Consider the following 17,609-nt stretch of genomic DNA (forward strand, 5'->3'; position numbering starts at 1 on the left):
TACTGGGTTGCTTGTGAAGCAGGCAAGTTTCCAAAGCTGGGATAGCATTCCTGTTACCACTTTCCCATGCCAGCTCTCTCAAGGAGCTGTTACAAGAGGTGGTAATTAAATGCTCGAGAACTGTGTTCGATCCCTCCTTCCCCTTGCCATGCTCCAGACATCCCTCCCACTGAGGAAAATGCTAGTAGAGTATTAGGTCATCTTGGTGCTTCTGTATGTAGACTCCTGTTTTCTTGACCAATTCTCCCATAGCTTGCTCTGCTGATTCCCAGGTCCCAGTGCACTGGGGTTATGGCTAAATATACAAAATAAAGGCGGAGAAATGAGTGGCTACATCACAAAAGCATATGACTGGACATTTTGTTTCACAAGGCTGATGAGACAATCTGAATCATACTGTTCCTCCCACACAGAAATCCCCTTCTGCTATAGTTATGCCTTGCATACCTAATAGCTTAGTAATAGGTATAAAGCAACTTCTCTGCAAAGCTGGGGAAAACCATATATCCCAAGTGGCCAAATGCCACCCTCTTCAGCTTTTGTCTAATACTGACATCTCGGATATTGACACTGTGATAATCATTACGAGAAGTGCCAGTGGAAAATGATTGGATGCAAAAAGTGCAGTTAGACAGCCAAGAATAACTGCCATGTCCTCTTAATATTTTGGTTACTCCACATGCTTTCACATGAACCTTGCTGGGAGAGTGGCAGCAGCATAACAAAAGCAGAAGAGTTTGTGGGATTATTCAAAACTCCCTGCTGCTCCTTACAGACTTGTTTAATCAGAGGGACTGGAGATGGAACCATCCATCTCCACTGTGGCTCATGCCTGACATTCACATCTATCTTCACAAATGAGTGAAGTCTTTCTGAAGCTGCCCAGGCACTGGGAAGGCTCAGAGTCCTCATGCCCCTGCAGTTGGTTCAAGGCATGCAAAACAACCACCATTTTGTTTACCACCTAATGGAGGCTTTCTGGAGTCCACATGCCATCGGTCACATGTGAAACCCAGGCATGGGTCATCACTTCAGGCAAATGCCTGGAAGGGAGAAGGGCAGAGGGAGCTGAGGAGAAGTCAGTGGTATCTGATGGGTAGGTGGCCAGGAGCTGTCAACCACTTTATCCATGACTTGTATGCATGTGTTACAGTACACAGCAGAGTTTTCAGGTGCTGATCAGCAGTGTAATATGGGATAAAAAAGGAAATTTTGGCAGCATATGGGAGAGATTCAGGCCGCAAGGAGGTGGAAAGGAGGAAGATCTTTTGTGTGCAAACTATTACAGTGGGAAACTGCCACCCTTTCTCTTGGTTGTCTGGGAATACAGGGGCTGTGAGTCCTGTAGTTCAAGTTTACAAGTTTAAATCACTGAATTCAATGCATTTTCACACGACAAGTCTAGCCCAGCAACTTCCAGGATGCTTTAACTGGGCCCAAAGCACTCCTGCAGAACAGGAGTATTTCCAACAGCTCCTTGAAGGCAGGTAAAGAAGTGAGGTTGGTGTGGCTATAACCTCAGGTACTGAACATATTGGGGCTTCACGGGGACTGGTGGGAGAGGTGGTTGGTGGAGACACTGGACACATTTGTCCAGACTCTGCAAATTTGCTTTCCCTTGCCCCTGGCACTGGCTCCGTCCTGCCATTGCCATCCTGGCCCACTCTCCCTGAACCGCAGGCCTTGCTGCCAGCCCATCCCCATCCTGCCCTGAGAGCACCTGTCTGGCACCCATCTCCTCAGTGCCCACCACTCCCAGCAGCAGCCCCAGCCAGCTGCATCATTTGTTTCGGAGGCCTGCACTAATTCCCTCCGCCCTCACACCCCTCCGTTTACAGAATCACAGCCACTTCCAGCTTGTGATAGCGAGTGGCCGCCAGGTGACCCTGGCTTAGTGTAAATATTTTGCTTTTGCTGGAAGGAAATGTGACATACATTTGGGGTAGAAGCTATCCAGAGGCTGCAGCCTTGGGAGCCAAACTGCTGGGAAGTCCCTGCCACAGTGGTCTCAAGGTACCAGCACTGTCAAACATGTAAGACAGAAGGATCATGCACCAACAAGGGGTCGAAGAGATTTGCTTCTTAGTGACAGAGCAAGTGCAATTGAGGGTCCCATGCAATTGGCATGCCCCACGTGCAACTCAGCAGGGAGGAGTGAGGGTGCCCATTCTACCCAGGCATGGCAGAGCAAGGCACAGCATGGCTCACCTGCCCTGGCACACCTCCCCATGGGCAGCTGAGCTCTAGCATGAAAGAGGGTCATGGTGGAGAGATATGAGCACAGGCGCTTTCCAAACACCCATGTGAGTTCAGAGCAAAGACACCACCAGAAAAAATCACTACATGATTATTTTTATTAAACTATGTGGCTGTGTAAGCAGCCATGGGTAAGGTGGCTTGTCCCAGTCTTCTGCTAATGGGCTTTGCCTTGCAAAGAGTACAGGCCAGTTTAAGGCCTGGATGGGTTTTAAAAGCTGCCTCCAGCTGAGCGGTTTTTTTGCTGTTGCTGATACTTGTTATCACCCAACTCAGTCTGCCTGGCTGTAGCCATGTTTAAAAAGGAATAGTAATATGGTGCTTAAAGGCATACTGTACCAAATAGCTAGTGTCACATTTTACATCTGATAAATATTAATTAGTGGTATTTCAAAGTACAAAAGGTGTTGGGCTCTCATGTGTTGGCTGGAAAGAAATAGATCTTCCAGTTTTAACCATAATCTTGCTGAATTATGCATTTTATTTGGCATGGCTGGTTACTCTGGAGTGGTGTCTGCTCATTTGGCATTCCTTGCTGGCATACTAAGGTGCCAACTTCCCGCAGGACAGCCCAGCAGCCTACCCAGGGAATCAAAGAGCCAGATTATCCAGAATGGGCAAGTTGCACCAAGTCAAAGGTTTGTTTTTTTGATAAGTATCCAGAAATTAAGGCTCTCACTTGCTGAGGTTTTAGGCCATGCCTAGGCCCCATCCTGATCAACTGCTGTGAGCTTAATTATCAGCCTTTGTTTCTCCAGACAGTCAAATTTGTTACGGAGAAAATGCATGTGTGCTGGATTCACTTGTGAAAGGCTTGACAGTAGATAATTTAAAATCAAATTACAGACTGCCATTAAACCAAAAGCAGAAAGTTCCCTTTCTTTCCCTTTTCACAGGACAGTGCTTCTCATACACTAAAATAAAAGCTGAAAACAACTGCACAGTAATGCTCAGCCAGTCCACAAAACCGTAGGCAGGCACATTGACTTTTTAGGAAGATCCCCAGTGAATGTTAAACAAACCCTGCCATTCCTAGCGCTACTGCCTGAAATCAGCGCTTCACTCCCCGCTACGTGCAGAGACATTTAAACAGCTCTTGCAGCAAACGCTGACATCATCATACTGAATCCTGCCTGGGAGACCTCAGAAATGAGTCACAGAGAGGGGAATTAACCTCTCCTTAGAGCTGTCAGTGGATTAGCCAAGAAGCAGTGGAGAAGGAAGGAAATTAAATAAAAATTTTCAGAATTGGAAATTTTCACTGGGTAATTTCATAATTAGAAATGCACACATACACACACATATACATACATATACACATATATGTACATATACATACCTGCAGACCCTCTACAGCCAAAGAAAGCAACAGTAAGCTGTTGCAACTGAAGCATGTGCCACACAATCCTAAGCAGGACGTTCTGTTCGTAGTAGAACATAATGTAGCTCATGGAAGCTCAAGGATGAAGCAATAAAAGTTGTGTACTAGCCAGTTCAAGGTTACACAAAAACATTAAGCTCCCTCTTGTTTAGAAGACATTGAAATGTGATACATGAACACAAAAGAAGTAATGTCGTTAAATTTTGAAAAGAATAGCTGTTTTATTCTGTAGGGGTCTATGGGATCCTCCACTCTGAGGAAAACAAAGGACCTCCATTTTATTGACCAGAAGGAGGGATTAATTTTAGATGGAAGCAGTATACATGTGATTTTCCTCATGTGGTAAATTAACTGTAGGCTAGCAGGCCTATGGGCTACTCACTGTTTCTATTTGATATTCAGAGTTGTGCTGTGGGAAGTCGTGGAGGGCCCACACCTTAGCATGGGTCAAGCTGTTCTTCTGTGTCTATATTCTGACTTACAACTGAAAGTCATGGCAAAGCTCTTGCCTCAGGACACAAGTTGATGTCCTGACTCCTTGAAATTGCCACCAGCAGCAGGTTGGCCACTGCCAGTGAGTGCCCTGCAAGGCGCTTCCATGCTTGTCTGAACCACCTCACATAGTAGAGTTATGGAGAGAGATTTTTGGCTGCCACAGCCTTCAGGTATGCTGTGTTATGTAGCACCTGTACTACGAGCTCCTGCTTCTCCCTAGAGCAGCCAGAAGGAAGGAGTCCTGGCATCACAGGGCTGAGAGACAGTCTGTTCCAGGCCAGCAAGGTGCTGATCCATGAACTCACTTGCCACTATGGATACGAAATGATGGGAAAAGGCAAAGAAGCTCACAGCCATTACAGACAGGTAATGCCTGCCCAGACAATGACAGACCTGTCTCCCATCAGACTCTCTGTTTAACAACAGATTAACCAAATTGTTTTGAGCTTTTCTTGTGCTGAAAGGATGTTGCCCAAAGCAGCTGAAAGGACAGCCCACATATCCAATACTAACAGCTCTTTTTGATCTGCTTTTCCTTTGACATTGCTGGGGTACCCTCCCACCATCACCCTGCAATGTAAATTCACTTTTTAATGCAGTTGGCTTGGATTTGAGAGGAAGGTAAAGTGCCAGCCACCTAAAAGGACAGCCAGAAGAGTTGCCACCTAAAAGACCAGCTGGCAACGAAGCGATTAAACCTGACAAAAAAGGAGTTGAGAGTAGTTGTATTATTTTGGGGTGGTGGGGTTGCAGGGAGAGGTGGTGTTGGTATAAATAAACAAAGAGCTCTGGACTCAGTAAAAACAGCAAATTCAGCCAAGCACCAAAACTGGTGCCAGTTCTAGATAAACTTTGGTCCTCCTCTTGCAGTTTTCATCCAGAATTGTCCCAGTCAGCACTAGGAACTGCCGATGGGTGCATCTCATCAATAAAAACAGGCTAGAAGAGACTTGTGATATGTTTCCTATGTGGTTGCCTCAAACAAGGATGTATCTCACACCCAGAGTCCAACTTAGCTGAGCCAGTTCCAAAAGTTGGCTTGGTATCTACACTCCTAAATAGGAGCTGGGGAAGCCATTAGCCTGAGCAACAGGAGGAAACTTACTCTTCATTCAGAAGTGTTTGGTTTTGGCTTTGAAAATTATAGATGGGGGTGGGGGTGGGGGTGGGGGGTGGCATCCTTTGAGTTGCAGTTCTGGCTGCAGCTTTCAGTGGTCACAGTCATCTCTATATAAATACCTGTGATGAAGGACCTGGTTAATTTTCTGAGCACAAAGCTCTCCCATACTGAGATGTGTACTTCAAGAAGAGGAGAAACAGATACATGTGGCATGTGTTTCTGAGCTAGAATACATGAAAAGTTATGCACAACAAGGAAGCACAGCACAATTGCTGAGAGGTAGCTGGGAGGGCTCTTTCCTTTCAATCTGTCTATCAAGAGAAAAGATGCTTGAAGACTGCACCCATCCTGAAACCATAATTTTCTCTTGCAGAGTAATAAGCAAATAGGTTTTAGCCTGTTGCCTGCAGGGAAATGGTTTTGTAATGGAAGGAGCACTCTGATTGAAATCAACAAACAGGAGAATGGCTGTGTTTGTTTTTCCAAGTACTGGAGGTGAAGGTGCAACCACGCTGGGATTTCTTTCACATCCTCTCCACTTGACACAGGGCGGGGGACAGGCACAGACACATGCAGAGCTGCACATCTATGTGGAGGGAGCATGTAACTGTAATAACAAAAGCTTTGGACTCTGCCTCCCTCCCCCACCCCCCCAAAGTGTGTGCCATGCCCTTCCTGTAAGTGGAGTGGGAGATGTGGGGCTCCTGGCATGCCTGATGCTCTCCCTCAGGCTGTACTTGCTTGAATGTTTTAAGCCAGCACTTGCCACCAACACGGGAGCTGCCTTGGTGTCTCACTGCCTCTGGCTACTTGCTTCTATTCCTCAGCTCTTGTGCAATCACACCGAAGTGGACTGATGAGTGCAGCTGGACCACAATCAACGAAGGTTTATCAAAAGGATGCTTTTTTTTGAATCTACCTCCGTTCCCCACTCCAGTTCACTCTCTTGCACTAGGAATGAACCTCATGTGCTTCTTTTGGCAGTGAGACAGACTTATGCAGACAGGTGTTCACGGCCCCCTGGCCTGGGGCGAGGGATGACTTGGGTGGGCTGGGGCCATGCTGGACCCAGGGCATCCCTACCTGCCTGTGTGGGTGGTGGGAGAAGAGAGTGGCAAGCAAGCTAAACTAATCTACCAGAAGCAGTGATGCTGGTGGAAGTATCATGTTTAAATGCATACATATGCACTTTACCACAGCTAATTTCACAAGGGGCAGGTATTTTTGCTTATTGATTGTGAATCCAGAACCACCAGTATAGTTCTGTCTGTGCTACATATGTTTTGTTGGTATGTCTGAAGGATGTGTGCCCAGCACAGGCACAGACTCAGCATTAATTTGGAAAAAGAGAGTTATCTAGCCAGATAGAGGCATTTTTTCCTCCCTTCAGCTGCATTCCAAAGACAGACCATTATTTGGAGGTATCTTGTGTGTTTAGCCAGTGCACAGGGAGCATTTGCAAATGCAAAGGCAGCAGTGAGTATATGCTTTAATCCTGTCTTATACAGAGCATTCCCCTTTTTCATATATTCCTAGCATTTAAACCATTATCTCAAAGGCAGGCCTACAGCTGGAATGAATACTTTAAGATAACTAGCCCTCTCCATGTCTTGGCCACTGGATGCCCACATGGACTTCTGTTTTTAATGTATATTTCCTGTTGGCCCTCTTTGCTTCTAGCAGATAGAGAGCAAGGTATTTCTCTGTGTGTTCTTGTATGTGCTAGGACAGGTACTCTTGTGCCTATACAAGTAGTTGTAAGCAGATGCAGATATAGATATGCCCATACAGACCCACATTACTAGTCACGTTTACATCTGTCTATATACATGCCTATCCTGCCATGCAATCAACATATACACAGGTTTGCTGCAACAAGCCAGTTTTATTTCTCTCCTGAATTGCCAAATGCTGCAAGCCGCAGGCTAGCTATTGTGGACCCTGATTCCCAGGTTTCTTCTGCAGTTGTCGAGTAAGCAGCACTGCAAGTTTCCTAACAACTGGGATGAAGTTTTGTGTAAATCACCTTCTAGGCGTTAGACTTTTCCCAGCAAAAGAGGGGGGCGGGTGTTTGGAGGAGGGAGAGTTGCTCTCTTTGATGTGGGGATTAGTTCACATGTCAGCACTACCCCCCTTTTTTTAATATGCTGTGATTTATAGAAAGGCAGCTATGAGAGATAGCCAAGGGGACACCCACGTGGGACTTACTGACAGACACCACCTCCCAGAAAATACCTACAACTAAAGCAGCTGGCATCAACAGAAAGACTCCAATTGCAAAAAAATGAAAGCATCGTAAAAAAGCCCTGTTTTGCCTAACAAATGCTTTTTAAAAATTAGGATATGCTTTAATGCTTATTAAGCAGAAACTGGTTTTCCCAGCAGCAGAGGGGGAGTCTTACTGCACATCCATAATAAAGAAATTATCAACACTTTTTCCTTTAAAAAAATCCACATTTGTTTTGTATTTTCCCCTTAGAGCACACATCACTAGTGAGAACGAGTGTGGCTCCAAAAATGATTATGCTCACTTGAAATATATTTAGCAATGGGACTGCTCCAGTCAGAGTTTCCACGTTCTCCTGCATGAATATTTTATCAGTGCTTTAGAAAAACTTCACTTTTTGGTTGAAAGTTACGTGGTTGTTCTGCAATGCAATCTTATGTGTATTAGTGTTGAAGGAAAGTTTCCTGATGCTTTTCATGGGAACTGGATAAGGCTCTGACTTATTAGGCTAGAAGTCATATTCAGAGTAGCTTTGCTTTAGCATATCTGAATTATTTAGGCTTACTGCTTTGTGGAGTGGATGGATGAGGGGCTGGCAAAGGAGACAGTGATAGATACAGTAAGAAAGATTTAACTAGTTTTATAGTCCATATTAGTATTTTTTCAATTTTTTGTCTGTTTTGGCCTTTTTCTAGTATTTTTATTTTTTCAGTTATCTTTTAATGAAACTTTCAGACAGTTTAGTAAAGCAAACCTTTTTTTTTTTTTTAATTAAAAACCAAAGTTTAATTTCCAGACTTATCAGCTCTTTGAGCTGATTCCTTGTCTGGCTACTCTTGTGTTGAAGGCAGTGGGGGCCACAAGGCTGTGGCAGCCCAGACTTCAGATTGAGCTGCTATAAAACTACCCCAAATAAGCAGTTTTATCATGTTGTTATCACAGAGGTAACATGGGGTCTTTCTCAGGTATTTCTTTTAACTCCTCTCCCATCCACATACCTGAAGTCTGCATTCACCTTTGATGCTGCTTTACTGTGGTCCTTCTAGCACATTAGAGGCATCTTAGTGACTGCTTGGGCACCTTACCTTGAGGGACAGACAAAAGCCAAACCACTTCTTTGCCGCTATGTTTCCAATGGTCTCCCGTGATTCCCTCCACTATTCTTTTAAGCATAAAGAGGTTATTGTGTCACCCCTCAGCAACCCATAAATGCCACTGACAACCAAAGCGTGACACACGACGGGACGCGCCCCACAAGTAGGCTTTGTACCCAGGGCGGTGCAGTAAAGTGGCCATGTTCAAGTGTGGCCTCACAGTGTGACTTCTCCCACCCCACCCGGGGCTGCTCCATGTGCTCTGACCCAAATGCTAATCAAACTACTTAAACCCACAGTGAAAGCACAGACAAAAGCTCTTCTGGCATCTCCACAAGCCAAGTGGTGCCCTGGCCCAGGGCTCCTCCGAAGGTGTGTTGTGGCAGCACTCTAGCACAAATTGGCCAGGCTCTGCAGGGCATGGCAGAGAGGCATAAAGGTTTGCCTCTCAGGTGCCTGTGTATGCACTGCCTTGGCTTGCTGCTGCTCTTTCGTGCCACTGTAAAGTGACTGCAAATACAACACTTCTCAGAAACATGCACAGAGTAATGTATTATATGCACATGCACCCTCTCCCTCAAAACAAGTAACAGTATAGTAACTCAGAGGGATGCTCCCTTTCAACCCAGACTGATGTGGGGTTGGGGACAGTATGTGGAGAGATACGGGTGACTTGGTGGACCAGAAATGATAACCCTTTCCACAGCCTGGGAAACACACCACATGTGTTTCTGGCAAAGAAGAGTATTTAAGAGACACAGCACATGCTGCACTACTTATTCTTCTTCACAGATGGCTCACTGGGGCCAAAAATCAAAACCATTTCCTACTTATTTGTTCAAATTGTCAAAATATTTGACGGAATGAATGTCAAGCAGTATCTTGAAGACAATACTTTATAGAAAGAAAGACAATTTGGAGATCAATCTGCACTCCCATTTCACTGCACTTTCCAAAAATGGAAAATCCTCCTTGCTGGTCTCCTGGCTGTCATGTGGCAGGGTGGGCAATGCCAGCTGATCACAGGGACAGACATCACCGTCTTGTATTTTTTTCTACACACATATTACCATTCGGGTGCTCAGGTCTGTCTCCATTCTCAATGGTATCTTGAATCTCTCCTGAAGGTTTAAATAAGTTTTTCCTTTAAGTAAACAGAGAGCACTGGCTGATTAAACCCCAGTATTTATGCACCTATTTTGCTAATGCTTTTCAGTGAGAAAAGTAACTCCTATATTATGCTCTCATCTGGGAGAAGCAGGATTTCTCAACTCCTGTTCGTATTGAGTTGGGAATATACAATTTAAGCAAAGCTTGTTAAATGACATATATACTAAAGAGTTAGACAAGTAATTTTTCAGTAGTTACATTTGAGTGTGAGATTAGAACTCAGATTTTATGATTTTGGTAGCTTACAGTTACGAATTAAAGAATGTAACATAATGTAAAGCAATAATCAAACAGCCAGTTAGTCAAGCAGAACAGGCTTACACTTTTGCATGCATGAGAAAAGCAGAGAATTTGAAAAATATGTTGATTTGGGGGCTTTTTTGTTTGTTTTTGAAAGTTATGTTGGTAATGACGGAGCTTAAGTCAGACCAATATAAATAGACAGCAACTTTGCCATGGTCATTTTACTTAAAGCCATAAAAATGTAAGTATAGGTTGGAGTTCATAACCAGCTGGACCCCTCACCTCTCAAAAAAAAAAAAAAAAATAACCAAACCCAAGACTGAAACCAAACACTCGGTTTGATTATCCAGCTGTTTGGCTCAAAGGTGCAATTGGCTTGTCTTTCTGTGGGCTGTATGAAACCCAGATGAAATGAACACTGAACCCTGACCGCCAGACACAATTCCCATGCTTCCCAAAGCTGAGCTGCAAGTTATGAATCATACGCCATCATGTGTGAAATCCTATGTGAAAACATCAGGTGGAGAACAAGAATTCTTTCTGCAGGAGATACCTGCATTCCCTCACATAACAGTGATAGCAAGGAAACAACTGTAACTGCCCGTATATATCAGAAACAGCCCTTGAATATTTCTGTTTTTCATCTACATTTAATAGAAGATCCATTTGAGATTCTCCAAAAGCATGTTTTTTCTCTGATGTCTCACAGGTAGGAGGGATGCAAAAGAAAACATGTCATCCCTTTCACAGTTTGTGTGATGTAGTAAATACCTGCACTATCATCTAGAATTTGGTAATGGAAGGCTTTAGGGAAAGGACTGTATTTTCTTTTTGACTTCCTAGTAACAGACATATTGTCAATATTTAGTGAAGGTTAAAATTATACTGTACCATAGCTGTGTACCCTGTATATGGGGTTTGGGAAATGATTTCCATACCCTGATGAAGCAATTCACCATTAGTATGGAAGCTGGGCTAGAGAAAGCGAGGCAACCACAATATGCCTTTGGTTGAAAAGTTCTTTTTTTGCTTCAGGTCTAAATGGCAGCCTTGTCAGACATAAACCTGGCTCCACTGCTTTTATTTACAGCTTAGGAGGGAGCTCAAAGACTCTGGAAATACTGCAGCTAAATAGTCACCTTCTTAGCACCCTGCCTGGTGCAAAGCTTCCCTGGCACCTGATTAGGAAAACACTGCAGGGGATTCACAGGAACAGGGGCTGGGGTCAGGAGAAAGAGTTAAACCTTTGCGTGTAACTTTTCATGTGACCAGGCTTGCAGTCCAGTGACTATGGGCTCCATTGGCAGGCAGTGGCTTGTGGAGTCCTGGGAATTATTACATGGGATTGGGAGAGAATGCCAGCAATGCACAGAAGGCTCAAGGGGGAGGATGAAAGGCAAATGCCACTCAATGAATGAATTCAGAAATATGCATGCAACTTCTGAATGACTTCTTTCCCTTCGCTGAACCTGCACACCAGTTTCTACAGCCACCAGTGAAAGCGTCATGATACTGTCCCATGGTCTGAGAAGGTCTGTGCCAACCTTCTCGGCTCTGCCAACCCACCTGCTGCTCCAAAGCACCTGCTGCCGCATGGACAAAGGTCCTTGTCAAGACATCAGGGAGCCTCCTAAATGCAGCCGCCTTCAGCAGGAAAGCGGGGTGCAGCTCTTCTGAATGCGGCAGCTCCCACTGGTGGTGGCAATGCTGTGGGGCCGTGGCACAAGCCACAGCCAAGTGCAAGGGGGAAAAATTCAGGATTGCTGCTTCAGCAATCTGAACCAAGCAGTGTCAGAACAGCCTGTCGGCTAGGGGCAGAGCTCAGGCGGTTCCACATCCATTGTAACCATGGTGGTTTGGGACTCACCTGTCCCATGGCTGGCCTCCCCAGGTGGCTGCAGTTCAGATGGGGTGTGCAGGCATGGGCTTCAAAAGTGCACTTAGGAAGTGTGACTTGCTGCCTCCCCACGATGTGTAATCTTGGAAAGATGGGAGCAGGGCCATCTAGAAACGGTGACCCTGCAGCTCTTCGCTTGGCAGGGTAGAACCATCTTTTATTATCCTTCGGGGCTATGGCTGCAAACAAAAAATGCTTTCATTTCAGTTTGGCGGCGGCTCCAGTTGTGTGTGCTCTGGCTGCTTCCTTAATTACAGTGGTTGTTGACAACTTCTGATAGAGACCCTCTCTTTGAACAGTCCCCCAACTCCCCCACTTTTTTTGCAGTCTGAACACATAATAAACGGGGACAACATTCTGTAAAATAAGCTCACTGTAATGCAGTGATTCCCATGCCACAGTTATGCTGTGTTCCTCTTTTCTGTCCTCTCAATTTGTGCTGCCGCTGTTTATTTCCTCTTTCTGGCTATAAGACATTTTATTTATTAGTGCTGGATTTCCTGTTGCCTGCAGCTGCCCATACTTTACTCTCCCCAGCTCACTTTGTCATTGGAGTAAGTCTTGCTCTCGTCAAGTTTGGCTGGTGATTGTATTAAGGAACACTTGACAAAGAGGGGGACTTGCACGTCACCCTGGGCATACAAAAAAAACCCTAAATAAACCAAAATCTGCTATGGGGACCCCTCAGAGGCATAGAAGGGGTCCCTTTTTCATGACTTACTGATGCAGAGATTATACTTTTTTGGATGGCAGGAACACTTCTTGTTTTGCTTGCGTGCACTGCATCACATGGAGGAAGTCAGCTCTTTGACTGTAAATAGTCTGCAGGTCTGACTGATGAGGGGCTAGAGGTTTGCAATTATTTCTATTTCAGACTATGGGCCACATCATGGTAGAAACATTGTGTAGATTTTGCACACTTGAGGTTCATGAATGACTTCCCTGACCTTTTGTGGACATGCAACATCCTCGTAGTAAACACAAAGATTGCTTATACAGAAAGTGAGATCATGAAGGGGAAAAAAATGTTTTGCTGCCTTGAACGTGATTTCCTTGCCGGAAGGAAGGAGGCAGCACAAGCTCTTAACGTTCTATCACCAGCAAGGCCAGTTGGAAAAGCTCACTCATCTGCTCTGGGGGGAAGTACTTAATCTAAATTCTCTGTTGCCCAGTTGCTATCTGGTACTATTTCAAATGGCAGAGAATAGGGTTGAAGCAGCATGTAATGCTGCTCTTATTAATATTCTCTCTTTTGTGCTTTATGTGCGAGGGACTGCCCTAATTTTATCATCTTCTCCTTCTGTTTGGTAGGGATTTGGAGCCTGAAAACTGAGTAATTAGAGTTAGGGGTGAAGTGAAACCCAAGGCATGGAGGTAGCTGAGGTGTGTTTTACAGCGATGCAGCCATAGTCCTGTCAGGATGTGATCTTTTCAGCTGCTGTTCACAGTGGGCAGTTGCTGGCGGAGAAGCGCTGCAGGTGCAGCACCATTTAGACACTTCTTCCTTTGTGTCAGATGTTCAAGAGCTGCCCAGAGACATTAAATAGGGAACTGTCTTATGACATCTTCCAGGTAAAATGGAAATGGGAGATCCTGAGCATTTGAATTATGAAAGATCCCACTGTGTTACCTGTGAGCCAGTGTTTTAACCCCAGTGTCCTGGCCAAATTCCAGCTCTGCTAATTACATCCTGCCTATGTGAAAATTCCCCTGCATTTGTACACTGCTTTCTTCCTCGCTTGTTTTCAGCAGCTGTGTGGAGTTGCCAGGTGCGGCGAACTGCTTGCCATGTTCCACCTCAGGCCTGGCTCCCTTTCAGCAAGGAATGAAATGAGCACTGTGCACAGCATTTGCAGTGAGTCCAGATCCTCTGCAGGGATGGGTGTTACAGAAGCAGCATACCCAAGGACCGGTTCTGGGGCCTCACCACAGAAGGTAATAGTGTGAAGAGGCCAAAGGCTGAGGTACACCATAGGGTCACAGGAGAGACAAGAGGAGGCTGCTGCACTGTGATCTGATTTTTCTCCCAGCTTCTCTCACCTACAAGGGCTGGAATAGCTGGTACACACTGATCTGGTTTTGGGGGCTGACTGACTTCAGGTTTGTTTGCTCAGTGGGAGTAGCTTTCAGTTCTGCTTACACTGGTCACCATCAACATATATCCAGTTTTTGCATGTCTGGCTATTGATCAGTGTGGACAAAGGAAGCTAGGGAAAAGAAATAATTCAAAAACTTTGAATCTATAGATTTGTTTCCTTCTTTTCCACTTCATGACTCATATGCACATTGTTTTTGGCTCAGTCCTGTCGGGAACAGCTCTCTTCAACTGACCATTAATCCCCCCAGTAAAAACCTCTCATACCACTGGAGAGGAACTGGCTGATGGATTATCCCTCTTTTCTGAAGAAGTGAAAGAGATGGCTGCAGCAGTAGTTACAGGGTTCTGATAATAACAAGCAGTAAGAAATGCAGGTCACATATAGAAGTATAATGAAATTACATATATTCAATACAGGAGTGACTTATTGGCTCATCTGTCCAATTTTCTTGTCAGTCAAGTTCTCTCTTTGATAATGGCATTTTTACCATAGACCTGCCTGAATATTATATGGAAGCACGTAAAAAAATGTTTGAGGATGCTCCTGACAGAACACCAACTCCACTGGTAGTGGAGGAGAGCATGCCCAAGGCAGACAGAGCAGTGACTTGATTGTTTTTCCCTCACCTCACATCCCTCTCTGATTTTTTCAACATTTTAATTCCATGGGACAGCAGTTGTGAGCAATCTCTCTGTTTCAAGAGGGAAAAGCAAAGGTTGTCTCAAGGTGTGATGCCAGCATGTTTTCACCATATCCCAGAAGGGGAAGTACAGCAAGCCTGAAAAAGGGAGGGAATGTGTGTTTTCTGTGGTATAAGCTAGAAAGCTGTGACTCAAAGACCCAAGTCCTCTTACCACGCTGCCCACGTGACTTCAGCAAGGCACAACTATTTTAGTCTCATTAGCCCTGTCTTTAAACTGTACTTGCTTCACAGGGATGAGAAGGGGATTAAACTTTAATTCATTAATGTTTGTAAAACATTTTAGAAATTGGATGGAAATTTCCCAGGTAGCGCAGAGAGCATTATCTCCCTCTCCAACTGCCAATGGTTCTGCAACATAAGAGAAATGAGTGAAAACATTTTGGTGTTTATAACAATGAAACCCACCAGCTTTCCCCCCCTCTATATTTTTAATGTTTTTCTAAAATAGGGAGAGTCAGCAATGAGAAATTTCAGTCTAAACAGAGTGCAGTTGCTCCCTGGAGACTTTAATGCATCTCAGTGGAATTTTCCCTGCTTTCAGTCTTTTGTGCTTCCAAAAGGTCCTGGAACCAGGCATGTGACTGTAAGAGCAAAAACACTTCTCTGTCTGAGTGTTCTACCAAATATTTACAAGATACCCAGATAAAATGGATACAAGCAAGTTCAGCAGGGTTTGAGTGGCCAGTAGTGCAACACCCTCAGTAAAATCTGAATCTTAGTTAAAACAAAATTAAAATGACATATTACAAAGGTTTCTTCAAAACCCAAAACTGGTAACACTGAAGCTGGAAAATTGCTCTTCCCAAGGTGAAATGTATTAGCTTTTATAAGTAGCTTATTGAAATGGAGTAGCTTCCTTGTTGTGATGGAAACTTCCTTGTTAAAGGAGAGCCCAAAGCTGCATGAGCAGGTGTGTAAGTAGATAGCTGCAGATATGCTGTCTCCATGCCATCCTGCTTGGTGGCTGGGAGTGATGCAACATCAGCTTCCATGTCTCTTGCAGTGCCACAGTAAGGGTGTGCAGTACTTTTTAACAGGGGCCATGTGCTCCCCAGGAACTCTCTCATCACCCAAAGACTGCCTAGCAAACAGCAAAAGCCTGTAAGGTAAGGAAGTAGTTCTGTGGTTTGCAGGCATGTTGTGCCAGAGAGCATGGTGTTGAGTGGGTATATCACATTCCCTATCATGTACCAGCCTCTGGGAAAGTTGAATGGTACAATGGACTGTTGAAAACCACATTGAAAGCAATGGGACCTTCAAACATTGGAATTTAGCAAAAGCCACCTGGTTCGTTAACACCCGAGGCTCTACCAATGGTTAGTTAACACCTGAGGCTCTACCAACTGAACTGGCTCTGCCCAATCAGAACCTCTATGTACCATAAAAGGGGATAAAGTCCCTGTGGTGCATATGAGAAATGCGTTAGATTAGACAGTTGAGATTAGTCCTGCCTCAAGAAAAGACAAACCATTCTGTGGGATTGTTTTTTGCTCAAGGACCTGGGTGCACTTGGTGGATGATGCAGAGGAACAGGGAAACACGATGCGTATCTCGAGGGGATTTGATTTTTGGGTGAGAACAGTCTGTAATGTTGAATTGCATAAGTAATACTGGTTGCTGAATGACATTGCTACTGTATGTCATAACTACCACTGACAGTGAGGATGGACTGCTTCAAATACACCAGTCAGGAGCTCCTGGTGCAACCAACAGCACACCAGTCTTCCTGACCTGGAAGACATCTAGGATGGATAGAACTCACAGTCATGGACTAAGTGAACTCAACAGACATCCTGGCAGGGGGGATGGCTATTAGCTATTGAAATAATCCATGCCACTGTACCCAAGCAGAGGTATTATTTCATTCTGTACAGGTTACTCTGCTTTTCAAGCAGTTGCTCAGGGAGGCTTTCCCTGTGACAGCAGAGGACAGAACCAACCTCTCGGGCCAATGGTGCTTGTGCATTGGCAGTTGGCACTAACTGAACCCATGGCTTTTCCTTGGGCTTGAGAGCTGGGAACAGCCTGATCCTGGTCACAGTACAGCCAGTGATGCCTTCAATGGCCTTGAGCAACTCATACTTTCTCTAAGTCTGTAAAGTGAGTAAATAGTTCTGTGGTTTGCAGTCATGGTGTGAATACTTTAAAAGTGCTTTGAAGACAGAGGAAGGTAAGCAGCTGTAATACACAGTGATCTTCCTACCATTCAGATTGCTACCTGTTCTCCTTCCATTCTGAACTGTCAGAGCCCAGCTATTAGCAACTCTTTCATCATCTCAGGTGATTTTCAAGTGAGTTACAGGAATAAGTGCTCTCTGTGCTATCATTTCTTAATCACACCAATGAGGGGGTTTATCATTCTCTTAAAGAAAAGAAATGTACATTTCACTATGTTATGAGCTGTGGACACTCACGTGCTTAACTATTGGTTTCTCCAAATTGATGAGGTGAATTAGGAAGGGACGTGTGGCCTATCCTTCTTCAGTAGCATGTGTGTTGTTCAGAGGCTTTTATTATTAAGTCACTTAAATCAACTTGAACAAAATACAGGTTTTTCATAAGTTCAGAGCAAAGTGCGGCCCCATACATACAAAGAGCAGTATTTGGTTTTAAAGTTAGTCTTCAAAGAGACAAAAGAAGAAGAATGCTTCAACAGATTTTTGAAAAACAATGTCGTCATTTATTCTTTTCTTTGGGGAGTTTCCATTGGTCTTTCTATAGATTGGATGTATTGCTTGAAGTCTCTCCAGTAGTGCTAGGTAGAGTAGCACTAAGTAAAGTATCTTTCAAGGCAGTGTTCCTCACTCGTATGGGCTGCAGGGCAGGATTGGTTCCTTCCCAAATTAAATTTGTTTGATCCTTTCCGTCTGAAACACACAATAAAGACAGACACCTCAACCCCAATATTTACAGTTCAAATACAT

At 44.5% G+C, this 17,609-nt stretch overlaps 1 protein-coding gene across 9 annotated transcripts in view; it reads right to left on the reverse strand.

The window, feature by feature from the left end:
- Positions 1-17,609, reverse strand: part of RAD51B (RAD51 paralog B) — a 470,288-nt gene that overhangs the window by 26,402 nt on the left and 426,277 nt on the right. For 8 of the 9 annotated variants that reach the window (XR_010431327.1, XM_064658356.1, XM_064658358.1 and 5 more), the window contains one exon: positions 17,343-17,552. The exons of the other annotated variant lie outside the window; for it this stretch is intronic. Coding sequence is in view for 7 of the 8 variants with exons in the window: in XM_064658356.1 (XP_064514426.1) it covers positions 17,401-17,552 (152 nt within the window). In the remaining variant the exon portion in view is untranslated. Of the gene's footprint in view, positions 1-17,342; positions 17,553-17,609 lie in introns of those variants that run through there. 9 annotated transcript variants of the gene reach the window in all.

The sequence above is a fragment of the Pseudopipra pipra genome, chromosome 6 (assembly GCF_036250125.1).
Source record: "Pseudopipra pipra isolate bDixPip1 chromosome 6, bDixPip1.hap1, whole genome shotgun sequence".
Taxonomy (NCBI): Eukaryota; Metazoa; Chordata; class Aves; order Passeriformes; family Pipridae; genus Pseudopipra; species Pseudopipra pipra.